Consider the following 14315-nt stretch of genomic DNA (forward strand, 5'->3'; position numbering starts at 1 on the left):
GCTTTCTCAGACCCCAGATAAAACAAAACCTTAGCTCTTCATGATCACTAAACCTTACCAGACATTGTTATAGCCAATTGTACATCCTAGAGACATAACTTTGAAATATTTGGCTAACATTTTTCTGATATTAAATCATTGCTTTGCATTCTGCAGGGAGATGCAGTATATGGTTTGGCTGGATTCAATGTTCTGTGTTTTTCTTGAATAGCTAAGGCTGTTGTACAGACTTGTAGTGTTTAGGATAACGCCGCCTTTCTTTATTAGCATACTACTGACATCAAAGGAACTGAGGTTGCTTCTTGCAGTGTCTGACAGATCCTTTTTCACTGGGGACTTGTGAGGAGGAGGAGCAGAAGAAGCCTGTTGGAAAAGGAAGCCTTGTTTTTTTTTTTTCTCTTCGTCTGTAGATGAATCATGTTCCCACCACTGCAATTAGGTTTTCAAACCTCCAAGGCTGCTGCTAGTGCAGATCTGAAAGGGCAAGTAATGACGATCTTGAGAGAGCAGGGTAAAGGGTGTGGAGGCTTCCGAGGGACGGGCTAGCTAGCGGCAGCCAGCTAGGGAGGGAGGGAGGACGGACATCTGGAGGAGTGGTCTGTTTTCCTTGTACTGTGCCGTCCTTAGATATTTTCAACTTAAGTCAAAATCCAGCCCTGCCACCGAACGAGCTGGAGACGGGCTGAAAACTGGATATCTAGAAAGTATTTCCAGCTTTTTTTTTTCCTTTTTTCTTTCTTTCTCCTCCCTACCCTGTATAGGTTTCCTTTTGTTTGTTGTTTTAAGGAATTCTCTCATGCCATCCCTTTGAGATAGGCACTTTTTTTTTTTAATTCTTTTCTCTTCGTGGCAGAGTGCATACGGGGTTTTTATTACTGGCTCTGGGTCTTCTGGATACGTGTGCCAACCATTATGCTTAGCCAGTTCGTTCTTAATTTTTCTACTGGAGTTCTCGGCAGTGATGGAAAAGATCTGTGCTTCTCTTTCAGTCAAGACGTGCACAGCAACAGTCTTAAGGCAGACTGCTTATATTATGAATTATAAACTCATCGTTGCAGTGCTCTGAAGTTGCCCGAAAGTTCTCATTCAGTTCACAGAATTGGATTCTGTTTCCTCCCCACCCCCATTTTCTTAATCCAAGAGTTTTCTACATAGAGGAATCTGGAAGCAGAAGTCTCCTCCTGCCCACTGTGAGAAATTTGGAATCTTGGACCTGTGTGAGCACATTGGTCCCTCGGTTCAGTAGGTATACGTCTACATTTTGTCTCTTCTGCGTCTGGACAAAATGTATGAGCGGCACAAGAGGCGCTATAGCCTGTGTGACATCTCCAAGGTGGACAGGACAGTCGATGTGGTGTTGCTGAAGGTAAGAAGGGGCCACGGTTCATATAGTCCAAAGGGCTCCAGGATATCTTCTCTGTATCCAATAGCCATGTCTTGGTCCTTCCTAAACTGGGGTGAAGTTTGAGAAAGCCTGGGCTAACAGTGATAGAAGAGCAAGAAGGGCTGATTTTAAAATTCTTTATAGGAATGTCTGAACAGAAGCAGTGAAACAGAGAGAGTAAGTCTGCATCAAAGCATTTATTGCTGAAATACAGTTTTACTTGCTCTCAAGTAGAGTTTGTGTTCAGGAGATTGTCATACTCTGAATTATCACAAAGGAGGAAGTCACCCTCAGAGCTGCCCTTTTGCTAGATGCCTCTATATTCTGTTGCTTGCCCTGTCCCTAGAGCCCAGTTTTACCTTCTTTTTGCCTGAGTCTCTTTCTCTGTGAGCTTCCCTTTCTGCTTCTCTCTTGGTCCTTTTGTCTGTGTGGGTCTTTCCTATCTGTTGTTACTCTGCTATCTCATTCTTAGTTTTCTAGGGGAAGGAGAAGACAGTATTCTTTTGGAAGTGTCTCCAGTCAGCCTGAACACTACTGTGGCTAAGTTGCCCTTCTCGTTTAGTTTGACTCTTTTTTTTTTTTTTCCTGTAGCTTCTGTCTGTTGATAAGCTGCATTTGTTTGATTTCACATCATTAGTAATGTTAGGCGGCTAAGCAGGAAGGGGGTGGAGACTCTGGACAGGCTAATTGTTCACAGAAGGCATCCTTGAATCTAAAATTAGTAAGGACTTCTACATTCGGTAAGGCTGGAGTCTGGGAATGTTGGATAACTCATGGAGTACTTTTTGGAAGTTTAGAAGTTTTCTGGCAAAGGCGGGAAATTGGAAGTCAACCAAGTACTTTACAGATGCCAAAAGAACCTGAACAGCTAAATTTGGGAGTGTTGAGTGGGTTAAGTAGAAAAGGAGTAATTTTGCATAAAGTGCTAATATAATGTCTGGGTTAAGGAAACAGTGGAAGTCTGTTATTGGTGTGTCAACTCAATTTAGTACCTAAGGTAACACATTTTCTTTTATTACATTTTGTTCATGTATGTGTGACATGGCTCACATGTTGTAGTCAAAGGACAATTTGGGGGGGGGGGTTGTTCTGTCCTTCTACCTTGTGAGTCCTGAGAATCAAACTCAGTTCATCAGTCTTAACAGAAAGCACCTTTACCTACTAAACCACCCTCTCCCACTTTGAGCTAAGCTCTTACGAAACTTGCTAAAGCAGCCTAGGCTGGCCTAACATTCAGATCCTCTTCTCTTGGCCTTTCAGGTATGGGTTACCATATGTGGCTCTCCCTAAGAGAAGCTGACAGATGAGCTCAGAAGCCAGTGAAATCCACACTGGGTGCGGCACTAAGAGGAGATGTGATTTGTGGCGTAGTGGTGTCATTGTCCCTCCATAATCACTCTCAGGTGGTTTAACTTGCCAGGCCTACTTTGTAATTTGGTGTTTTGAACTTGTTCCAAAGATGATGTTGGTTTTAATTTCTCTGAAAAGTCATTTCCTCTGAGCGATAACAATTACCTTTTGATATTTTGCCCTCTTATATAATAAATTTAGAGAGGTTACTTTCTAGGATCTTTGTTTTGTGATTTGACAAGCAGGAAAGGGCTGAGCATAACCATTCTGTGCGTTACAGCAACTTCTTTTTCCTCTCTTGTCTCCTCTAGCTTCCCTCCTCCTTCCCCCTCAGTGTGTGTGTGTGAAGACAGAAGAAAGCAAAAGAGGCTACTGTTTATGTGGCATAAGTGAGAAGGGACAAGAAATGGTTATAGGGACAAACAGTAAAATACAGTGATACACTTATTAAAATGCCATAATGAAAACCATTATTTTATACTTAAAGGGGCTGGAGAGAGGCTCAGTGGTTAAGAGCACTTGTTACTTTTACAGAGGACCTGGGTTTGGTTCCCAACATACACGTGGTGACTCACAGCTACCCCTAACTCCAGTACCAGGGCATCCAGTACTCTCATCTGATTTTCACAAAGATCATGCATGTACATGGTACATACACACACACACATACACACACAGAGGCAACACACTCAGACACATAAACAAAATTTTAAAAGTTAATAAAATTAAGTAAAAAAGAATACTAGAAAATATGTAGTATCATATAGCCTAGTCAGGCATGAAAGCTTTATATGAGTAAAGTTAACTCAATTCAGGCTTCTTAATTTGGAGACACTTTTTATATTTCTTTTTTCTAAGAATTTTTTGACTTGAGAGTTATATGTCAGACAGTAACTATTTTGCCCCATTTTCTATGAAGAAATACTAGAAACATGACTGAGAACTGAGTGCTAAGTCTAAGAGACTCATAAGATTAACGGTAAGCAGAGATACATGTGCAAACTGTGTGATAGGACGGAAACAAGAAGGGTGCTTCCCTGGGGCAGCACTCCAGAGGATGAGAGGATGTTTATATGGCGTATAAAGGAAGATTTCTAGAAAGAATGAACAGAGTCCCTGAGGAAGAGAGAAACGGATGGGTACAGCCTGATAAATGAGAGGATTCTGTAGAGCAAGCAGCAAGTTAATTGTAAGACTGGAGCCAGAATTGATGTGCAAAGGCAGGCAGCCATGATAGGGATCCTTTCTCACTTTGCTTTTAAAAAGATTATTCTGGCAGTGTGGGACTATATTAGGCTACCGTTATGGGAAGCCCAAAAATAGTCAAATTACTTTGTGAAGTGAAATAAAGAGAGAACAGATACTGAGACATAGCATTGAATGTTTGCATTCTTAATTATCTCTTTTCACATACAAGAAAATAGATGAATACCCACTAATTTCCCCTATACATCACACTCTATATGTAATCAATGATAGAATGCAAACCAAGATCAGATTCTTCACAGCCAATGCATTTTCTTGCTGTCCTGGGCATCCGTTAGCCTGAGGCTTTTTATTATATGAATACACACACACACACACACACACACACACACACACACACACACACACGTGTGCATTATTTTCTGTCATAGACTTGTAAGAAGATTTAGACATTATATTTATTAATTTTTCAATTATGGGAATTTAATTCTTTCTTAGTATAGGAATTCTTTTTATGACACTTTACATAGGTACAAGACAGCAAGTGTTCATTTTGCCTCACAGGTTATATCAGCTTTTCCCTATAATTCTTTTTCCTCCTTCTCTCCCTCCCTCTCAGAAGTATTCTCCAATTACTTTGACATTATTTTTAATTTTAATTTTTTTCTGTCAGTATTTTAATTTTATTTTGGGAGACTGGGGAAATGGTCCAGTCAATAAAGCGTCTGGGTTTAGGTGCCTAGAACCCATGTAAAAGTCGGGCCTGTAAAAGTACACACCTGTAGTTCCAGTGCTGGGGAAACACAGACAGGAAAATCCCTGAGGCTTGCTGACCAGAGATCAATAGGATCACTGAAATACTGTGTAAATTGTGAAATAGAGTTTGGTTGAGGAAGACACCAACATTACTCTCTGGCTTCTTTATCTGTGTTCAGACATACACACACAGAAGCATTACAGTGGATGCATGCACCACTTAATTCTCAAGACATCATCCATACATTATCACCGTACTTTTACATAGACGTTTACTTTTCACATAAAGATGGTCATTTTTCATGTTCATCAGTGTACCTACACATACAGAATGAGATATTTTAATCCTATTTTTTTTAAACGGTTTTACTCACTTAACCCTGATTGGCATTGAACTTGCTTTATAAACCAGGCTGGTTAGAATACACAGAGATATCTACCTGCTTCTGACCTCTAAGTTCTCGGATTAAAGCTATAGTCCACCAGGTCTGGCTTTAATAGATATTTCTTGATTGAAATGAATTGATGTTTTAAGATTTGTAAATACAGATTCATGAGCCTTGTGCTAACATAAGTTTTAATTGTGCTAATAATTTTAATGTAAGAATATAGAAATATCAAGGTTTAGATTGTGAGCCTTTCACTTTGTTATTCCACACTTTGAACTCCAGTTCCTAACCATTGACATTCACATAATTCACTTTGAATTAGCTTCAACATTCCCCATATGTGTTATATACCTATACTTTCTTTGGCTTACTTTAAACTCTCTTCTACATTGTTTGTCACTTCTGTATAATTCACCTTGTCTTATCTGTCTGCCAGGTCTCATTAGCCCAAGCTAGCCTTGAACTCACTAAATAGCCTAGGCTGACCTTAAATGTACTACCTTCACCTCCCAAGTGCCGTGATTACAGTTGTGTATTGAGCCTGACACTATTCGTGTAGGTTTTCTGGAATTTCATAAATAATAAAACCTAGCTGGATAGTCATCCCTGGTCCCCCAACCAAGAATGCTCAGACATCCCTCTTCCTTTGCATATGGCATCCCTCCCTTGCCTCTTTCTTGATACAGACCTGGCTTTCTGACTCTTTGGATAAATGGTTTGTAACTATGAATCATGTATTTAAAACAGGATATGAAATAATAATATGAATAATAACTGTTGGTAGGGGCTCTTTGGTACCAGCATGCATTTTTCCCTATTGTTCCTCAAGAAGCTACTGTTGATTGATAAGAGCCTTCCATAGTCAGACTGTGGCAAATGAGAGAATTCCTAAAAGACAAATGTTTGAAGCTTACTCCCAAACTAACGTACCAAGATAGAAGAGCTCAACGATGTGTGACCATACTTGTAAATATAAGATTAATGCCTGATATAGGGTAATTTTAGGACCCACTTATGTCTTAGTAGTTGAATAAGTTTGAGTAACTGGAAAGTAAAAACCTATTATTAATAGTAATATAATCCTAATGTTACTGAAGATTTAATGAGAGCCAGGTTTGTAGCTAGCAGTTCAGATGCTAGTTTAATAGTATTGGGTTTTCCAAGTGTTTTCAGTATGACAAATGAAAATACTTAGAAAGTGGCATGCTCATTGCTTAGACAGGCCATACAGCTCATTAGCTGAAGCTCAGGAGGAATAGCCTGTCTCTAGCTCGAGGGTATTTTCCAGAGAAATCCACATCCTTTAAAAGTTTGTGGGTACATTGTAAGCAAAACCGAAGGACATATGGAAGTCAGGACTAACTGCAACCAGATGTAGTTTTTCAGGCATAGTCTGGTTACCTGACAAGATTTTTTGACTCAGGTGTTGGCTTATGTGTTAAAATGGTAGAATTTTACTTGCTTTTATCCCAGCCTTATATTTTTGACTGGATTGCCTAAAGAAGGTTGCAGAAAAATAAGTATTGATACTGCCTGGGAACAGTGGGTATTACCTTAGGCTGTATTATTAGAATGTTCAGTTACAAACAGTAAGTAGCCCTGACATTGCCAGAAACAAGATAATGCAAAAGTATGTACCTCACTTTTCAAACTGGTAGAATCTCAGCATGGGTGGCTCAGGTTATCCCAGAGGTCCCGGGCTACACCAAAGGAATGACAAGAATACCAGGTTGGACCTGATGTTTCTTTTATTTTTATTTTATTAATAACAGTTTATTCACTTTGTATCCCAGCTGTAGCCCCCACCCTCATCCCCTCTCAATCCCACTCTCCCTCCCTCCTCTTCTCCTATGCCCCTCCCCCAGTCCAATGATAGGGGAGGTCCTTCTCCCCTTCCATCTGACACTAGTCTATCAGGTCTCATCAGGACTGGCTTCTTTGTCATCCTCTGTGTACTGGTAAGGCTGCTCCCCCCTCAGGTGGAGGTGAACAAAGAGCCAACCCATGAGTTGATGTCAGAGATGGTCCCTGTTCCTATTACTGGGGAACCCTCTTGGACACTGAGCTGCCATGGGCTACATCTGTGCGGGGGTTCTAAGTTATTTCCATGCATGTTTGGAGTATCAGTCTCAGAAAAGACCCTAGATTTTTTGGTTCTGTTGCTCTCCTTGTAGAGCCCCTGTTCCCTCTAGGTCTTTCTTTCTCCCCCTTCTTTCATAAGATTCCCTCCCTGCACTCTGCCCAAAGTTTGGCTATGAGTCTGAGCTATGTTTTGATAACCTGCTGGGTAGAGTTTTTCAGAGGCCATCTGTGATAGGCTCCTGTCCTGTTCCCTGTTTTCTCCCTCTTCAAATGTGAATGGCTAAGATCAAAAACTCAAATGACAACACACTGGAGAGGATGTGGAGAAATAGGAACCCTCCTCCATTGCTGGTGGGAATGTAAACTTGTACAACCACAAAATCAATCTGGTGCTTTCTCAGACAATTAGGAATAGTGCTACCTCAAGATCCAGCTATACTATTCCTAGGTATATGTCCAAAATATGCTCAGGTATACAACAAGGACATTTGCTCAACCATGTTCATAGCAGCTTTATTTGTAATAGCCAGAAGCTGATGTTTCTTATAGTGTACCTTACATTATGCTGTACTCTACATACACTGTAACTAATAGAACTTTGGAGTGCTGAGCCCCTGTGTTATCTGAGCTGGTGTCTGTGACAGAACCTGTCAGCAAAGCAAAACCAGTAATGTTTCTTAGCTGAAGGATAACTAGTGTGTTTTGAGTGACTTCTTTCTCCAAACTATACAGGTATTAGAAATCTATTTTTAATCTTTAGTTACCTACTAAGTGAAGTTTCTGAACCATTTTGAACTACTCTTCTTTTCCTATCCATTGAATCACTGGCCCATTCTGTATTTTGTTCATAGCTCCATGGTTGCACAAGAGCAAAATCTGAGTGTGGAATCTCATAGTCATCATATCATCTTCATTTTTTTTATTAACCCTCCAAATACTAGCAGTGTCCACATTGATCCGAAACTTTTGCTAAGCCTACTCAATTGGATTTTAAAAATAACAACAACAACAACAACAAAAAGTATAGTGCAAGGAACCAGGTTATTTATTTATTTATTTATTTATTTATTTATTTTTAGTATGTAGGCAACTTGGTTATAGAGGTAATTTGGGGGGGTTAATAGATCACTGAGCATTGCTTTAATTAGAAATACCTATTAACTTTTGATCTGCATCACATGTGTCAAAAGTGTTACCGCATGTGCTCAGTGCCTGGCATTATATCTGATCAAGAACAAGCATATGAAAATATTTCTAATGGAGCCACATTGTGTAGTTTTTGGTTGCCATGAGAATGAGCCTGTGAAGATGAAGAATAGAATTGAGAGTGGTGCAAACCTGTCTGTCACATCAGTGAGTGTGAAATAGAGCCAGAAAAAGGAGGTGCTGTTTAAACCAGTTTATATCTCTTGAGCAGCTTACTTTACATGGTAATCAGAATATTCTTCACTCATGAATATGATGTGCTTCTCATTGCCTGTACACAGGATGTGGTTGAAAGTGCTGATGCATGTTTTAACAGTCTTTCTTTACTCACTGCAACTTGGAGATTGCCCTCTGGCTAATGGCATTGACCATGACTGGTAGCATCTGGCTCAGATTACCAGCTATAATTTTGGCTTTGTGGGATGCCTGTCAACTTTTGTTTAAATAAGTTAGCATCTCTTAACTGCTGTATATTCACTTTTTACTCTGTGATATAATTTACATAGTTTACCATTTTAACTATTTTGGGGTACACTATTTTGGGTTCAATGGTATTAATGGTTAAACTTTTTATAACCATCACTACTAAATAGCTCAAAACATTTCCACTTTCCCAAGGTAGAACCTTTCATACCTGTTAAACAATAAATTTTCATTTCTCTCTGCCCTGGAAACCACCATTCCGCTTTCTTTCTGGGTTTGACTGCTCTGGGTGTCTTACATAACTGGCGCCGTGCAGTATTTGTCCATTTGTGACTATCTTACGTCACTTAGCATAATATCTTTGAAGTTTGTACAGGTTGTAAGATGTGCCAGTTTCTTTTTAAGGCACACACACACAAAAACCATCTGAGCCATGTTAACTGTTCAACTGTTGTGAATTGTGCTGCTCTGACTGTTATATGTAAATTGAACTGCTTTAATCTCTGCTTTCATTTTTTAGAGTATATTATCAGAAATGAAATTGCTGAGCCAAGGTAATCATGTTTTTTAGGAATGGCTACATTGTTTGCCACAGTGCCTCTAACATTTTACATGTACCTACCACCAGACTTCCAGTTGTCCTGAATTCCCAAGTAATAAGATAATGATTATGAAGTGATGGCTCATTCTGGTTTTGTTTTGTATTTCCCTAATGTACACGTTTGTGCTGTCTGTATGTTTGTTTTTTGTTTTATTTTGTTTTGCTGTTTCTATTTATAAGAAGCCGGTGAATATGAACTATCTTAAGCTGATCTTAGCTGCACATGTGTGTTATGTAACAGTCTTCGCTCTCTACATACTTTTTTAACATACTGCCTCAAGAATATGTTAAACTAGACCTTTTCCACCTTGTTGAGTCTTTTGTAAAACATGATACATCTCAGACTCAACATAATTAAAGCATGTATCATCTTCTTTTCCTCCAGATTCTCTGTATGTGTTTATTGTGGCTCCCTCTGCATCTCTCTTTTTGTGGATTCTGCCTTTTCCCCAATTTTCCATTTACATCTTTTTATATTCTAAAATAAGCCTGCCCCCATTTGCATGTGCTGCCTCTAGACTTCAGTGGTTCAGATTTATCTTCTCTGTTCTTTGTCTTCCATATGCCTCCACCTATTCTCCAGTTTCCCATTTTGATTCTATATTTCCATAGTCATTTCCTCAGTACAGTACTGAACTTGTCAGTCACCCTTGTCTATCCTAGAGAGTAAAGCACATTTCCATTTTAGCCCTTTCTCCTACTATTTGCTTAGTGCAAATACTTACGAAAATCACTTGAGATTTTTTTTTTTCTTCTACTAAATATCTGAAGCAAACATCTCTAATCTGGATTATACATGCAGGTTCCAGAGTGTCAGGTTGTGATACACGGGGTGCATGTGCCCAACAAAGCCAAGGTAGCCTTCCTTATATTCTTGGCAGTCTAGTCACTCGTAAGTCTTGTAAAGTGTCCCTTCCTTTTCCTTTATCTGAAAATATCGTTCTTTTCTTACATAATATATCCTAATTACGGTTTTCCCTCTTCCTATTTCTCCCATCTTCTCCCCACCTCCCTTCCCATCCATATCCACCTGCCTTCCCATCTGTATCCACCCCTTTCTGTCTCTCCTTACAAAACAATCAGGCTTCTAAGGGATTAAAATAAAATAAGATAAAACAAAAACTTAACACATCAGAATACGACAAAACAAACAGAGTCCAAGAAGAAAAGTCACAAGAAACAGATATAGATGCACAGATCCATTCATTTGCACATTCAGGAATCTCATAAAAAATCTCATATGACTGGAAGCCATAATGTATAGTCAGAGAATCTGTAGGGTGAAAAGAGAGAAAAAGAAGAAAATGTAAATAAAATTAAAAAAAATAAGAATAATATTTTTTTTTTAAATTATGAGACAAGGACATTATGAGAGAAGACTCCAAAAATGACGTTGTGTTTGTCTCCCCTTGGCCATCTACTGCTGGGCATGTAGTCTACCCTTAAGAGTAGATTGTTTTTCCAGTAAGACTCCCTTGGAGAAAGCTAAATTTCATTTGTAAGTGGTTGTAAGTTAAAGATAGCACCTCGGTTAGGGTGTGTGTCTACTTCTTTCACCTCTAGCACTCCATCTCATGCAGACCCTTTCGGACGCGAAGCATGCTGACTCAGTCTCTGTGCTATGATGTCTCTTAACTCTTTTTCACATGTGGTTAGGTTACAGACTGTTGTGAGCTACCATGTGAGTGCTGGCAGATTCTCTGGAAGAGCAGCCGTTGTTCATAACTTTTGAGCCATCTCAGATCAGTAGCAGCTTTTTGTGGAGTTAATTTTTACTTCTCTGTAACAGTAGGCACAATGGGTATAGCTTCCCTTTTAGCTTTTTCCTTCCTTAACTTCTGAAAACGAAGATCTCACAACTTGGTGACTTCTAGGTTAGTGTGTATAGTGTGTATAATCTCTGACTCAGCCCACCTTCTTAATGTGTGTGCATGTGTGTGTGCCTGGCTGCCTGCTTGTCTGCCTGTCTATCTTAAGTATAACACGAGTGACCTGATTAAAAAAGTCTGTCGGGCTAGAAATTCTGTACAGTAACACACATTGTCTTCATCAGTGCATGGTGCTTACTGTACAAGATGCTGAGGCAGATTTAGTGACCACACTGACAAGCTTCTCACATAAACCCTCAGTTCTTTAACTACCGCAGTTTTAAATTTGGTATAGTACTCCATCATAGAAGGTGTTTAACATTTTTTTTTAAGGGAAAGAAAGAAAGTATAAAACTACTATGATGGGCATCCCCTAGTACCTCCTTTCTCAAGAAAGTAACAAATTAAAAAATATTTTCTATTTTAAGAGAAAAACATGCTTCAGGGGAGATACAAGGCCACTTTTGTTATGATGACAAGAAAAATCACAGATCTGAGCAAATATGTTGGCAGACATGTGGCAGAATTGCAAAATGATATAGCCACTTTGGACTTCCCTAAAAGTGAAATCTAAGTTATCATGTGCATAATTCAGCAGTCCACTTCTAGGTGTATCGTCAATAGAAAAAAAAAAAAAAAAAAAACTCTGTCCCTAAAAAAGCTTGTATAAATCATTTGCTTGAAATCTTCATAGTATTATTATTCATAGCAACTGGAAAGGCAAGACAACCCAAATGTTCTGGAGTTGATGAATAGATAAGTACAATGTAAGAATATCCATAAAATGTAATATTTTTTGGTATTAATAAAACACTGATACTACAACATAGGTCAAGCTTAGAAATATTTTGCCAAGTAAGAGAAACATCACAGAAGCCCAAAGAGCACCTGGCTCCATTTATAAGGGCTGTTTACAGTGGTCAGATGAAGACAGAAGATGGTGTAGTGCTTATTTAGGACCAAGAGGAAAAGATTGGAATGTTGGGTTTCATTTTATTGCCATGGCAATGCTCTGAAATTAGATGATGGTGATGATTATGTAGCTCTGTTAATAGTCTAATAATACTGAATTATATAGTCTAAATGACTAAGTTTTGTGGAACAAGAATTTGAATAAAGATGTTAAGATGCAAATTTTTACAGTTGCACAGGCTCAGCTGCATACATGTTCCCACACACACATACAAAGTAAACACAGGGTGCATCCTGGATTGTCTTCGGAAAAGAAAAAGAGCATGAGTGGAAGAGCAAGTGAATCCAGAGAACTGGTTTTTTTCTTACCTTTAAAATATTTTTTTGTATAATATATTTTATCTTGTTTCCCTTCCCCCAACTCCTCCCAGATCCTCACCACCTCCTGACTCACCTAACTTCGTTTTTTTCCCCCTCTCTCTCAAAGAAGAAAAAAAAAAAGGAACTTATTTTGTGTTGGCTAACTACTCCTGCACATGGGCCCTGCCCTGATTTATATACCTGGTGGCAGTTCATTGAAGAAAACTAATTATCCCTTTGCCAGCAGTTACCAAGTGCAGTTAGCTTCTGTGTCCACCGAGCCTTTGGGTGCTAGGACCCTGACTGGCTAGAACCTTTGCACATCTTGTACACGCTGCCACAGCCTCTTGAGTTCGTATGTGTCTGGAAAACACTGTTACCTCTGGCTCTTACAGGCTTACCACCTCCTCTTCCTCATAGATCTCTGCGCCCTGAGGAGTTTGATGAAAACATTATACCTGTTCTCTTTCTGTACATTGTGTAGTTGTGGGTCTCTGTGTTAATTCCCATCTACTGCAAGAAGCAGCTAAGGATTTAATGAGGCACTGATCTATGGGTACAGCAGTATATCATTACTCATTTTTTGCTCTGTTCCTTTAGCAAAGTAATAATACTAGGCTTTTCCCTTAGGCCCGTGACCTAACTAGTTCTATATTCTTGGCCTCTTTAGGATTTTTAAGTTCCATCTCATAGAATGGACCTTAATTAAATCCAACCAAACATTTGTGCCACTATCGCACCAGTTTGTCTTGCAGGCAAATAACTGTTGTCAGCCTGGGGTGTTGTAGCTGGGTGATACTGTTAATTACCTTCTCCTGGTAGCTTGCAGAATGCTTTCCAGGACCCTGAAAGCTAGTCCGTAGGCATGAAACTTTTATCTAGAGTTTAACTAACAATGCTGTACTAATGTTGGTTTTTATATGAGTTTTTTATATTAATTACAGTTTATTTACTTTGTAGTCTAGCTGTAGTCCCCTCCCTCACTCACTCCCAATCCCACCTTCCCTCCCTCATCTCCTCTCTGCCCCTCTTTAAGTCCAGTAATAGGGGAGGTCTTCCTCCCCTTCCATCTGATCCTAGCTTATCAGGTCTCTTCAGGACTGGCTGCAATGTCCTCCTCTGTGGCCTAGCAAGGCTGCTCCTCCCTCGGCAGGGGGGAAGGTCAAAGAGCCCACCACTGAGTTCATGTCAGAGACAGTCCCTGTTAATACCGCCAAATGTACCATCGTAATATCAGAATGTTGGAAAAAAGGAAAGAGAGAGAGAGAGGAGTATACAGGAACTTCCTGTACTGTCATTGCAAAGTGAACTCATTATAGAAATATGCTTTTCTCTCAAATACAGTTATTATTAAATAATTATTAAATAACATTAGAATATAACCATAAAATTAAATTTGAAAAACTATAGAAAAGTTGAAAGGAATATTAGTTCATGGTCATTCAAACAATTCAAACAAACTGAACTTAAAAGTTCAGTCAAATTAGGGATATTTTGCTATAAAAGTATGATCATATTGGTATATTTTAATGCCTGCGTGTTTTTTTTTTTTTAAATAATACACTGGTTGTTTAAAAAATGTGGTGTAGTTCTAAGATTTTAGCTTTCTTACGCTAATGAGTTAACTTGTGTCTTAATAGAACTGTTTTACACACATACACATCCTTGGAAAGAGTCTAGAACAAAAGAGTCACCATTCCTACAGATATGCATGAGGCCATTTGGAAGACTTTCTTAAAACTAGTATGTCTTCATCATATACTGTATCTCTTAAGGAG

General features: G+C 39.0%; 1 protein-coding gene across 8 annotated transcripts in view; it reads left to right on the forward strand.

Moving 5' to 3' along the window:
- Akap13 (A-kinase anchoring protein 13) overlaps positions 1-14315 on the forward strand; it is a 277674-nt gene that overhangs the window by 167790 nt on the left and 95569 nt on the right. Inside the window, exon 1 of one of the 8 annotated variants that reach the window (XM_060367376.1) lies at positions 250-1366. The exons of the other annotated variants lie outside the window; for them this stretch is intronic. Within the exon in view, the coding sequence (XP_060223359.1) occupies positions 1286-1366 (81 nt within the window). The 5' untranslated portion in view covers positions 250-1285. Of the gene's footprint in view, positions 1-249; positions 1367-14315 lie in introns of those variants that run through there. 8 annotated transcript variants of the gene reach the window in all.

The sequence above is a fragment of the Meriones unguiculatus genome, chromosome 14, assembly GCF_030254825.1.
Source record: "Meriones unguiculatus strain TT.TT164.6M chromosome 14, Bangor_MerUng_6.1, whole genome shotgun sequence".
In the NCBI taxonomy this organism is placed as follows: domain Eukaryota; kingdom Metazoa; phylum Chordata; class Mammalia; order Rodentia; family Muridae; genus Meriones; species Meriones unguiculatus.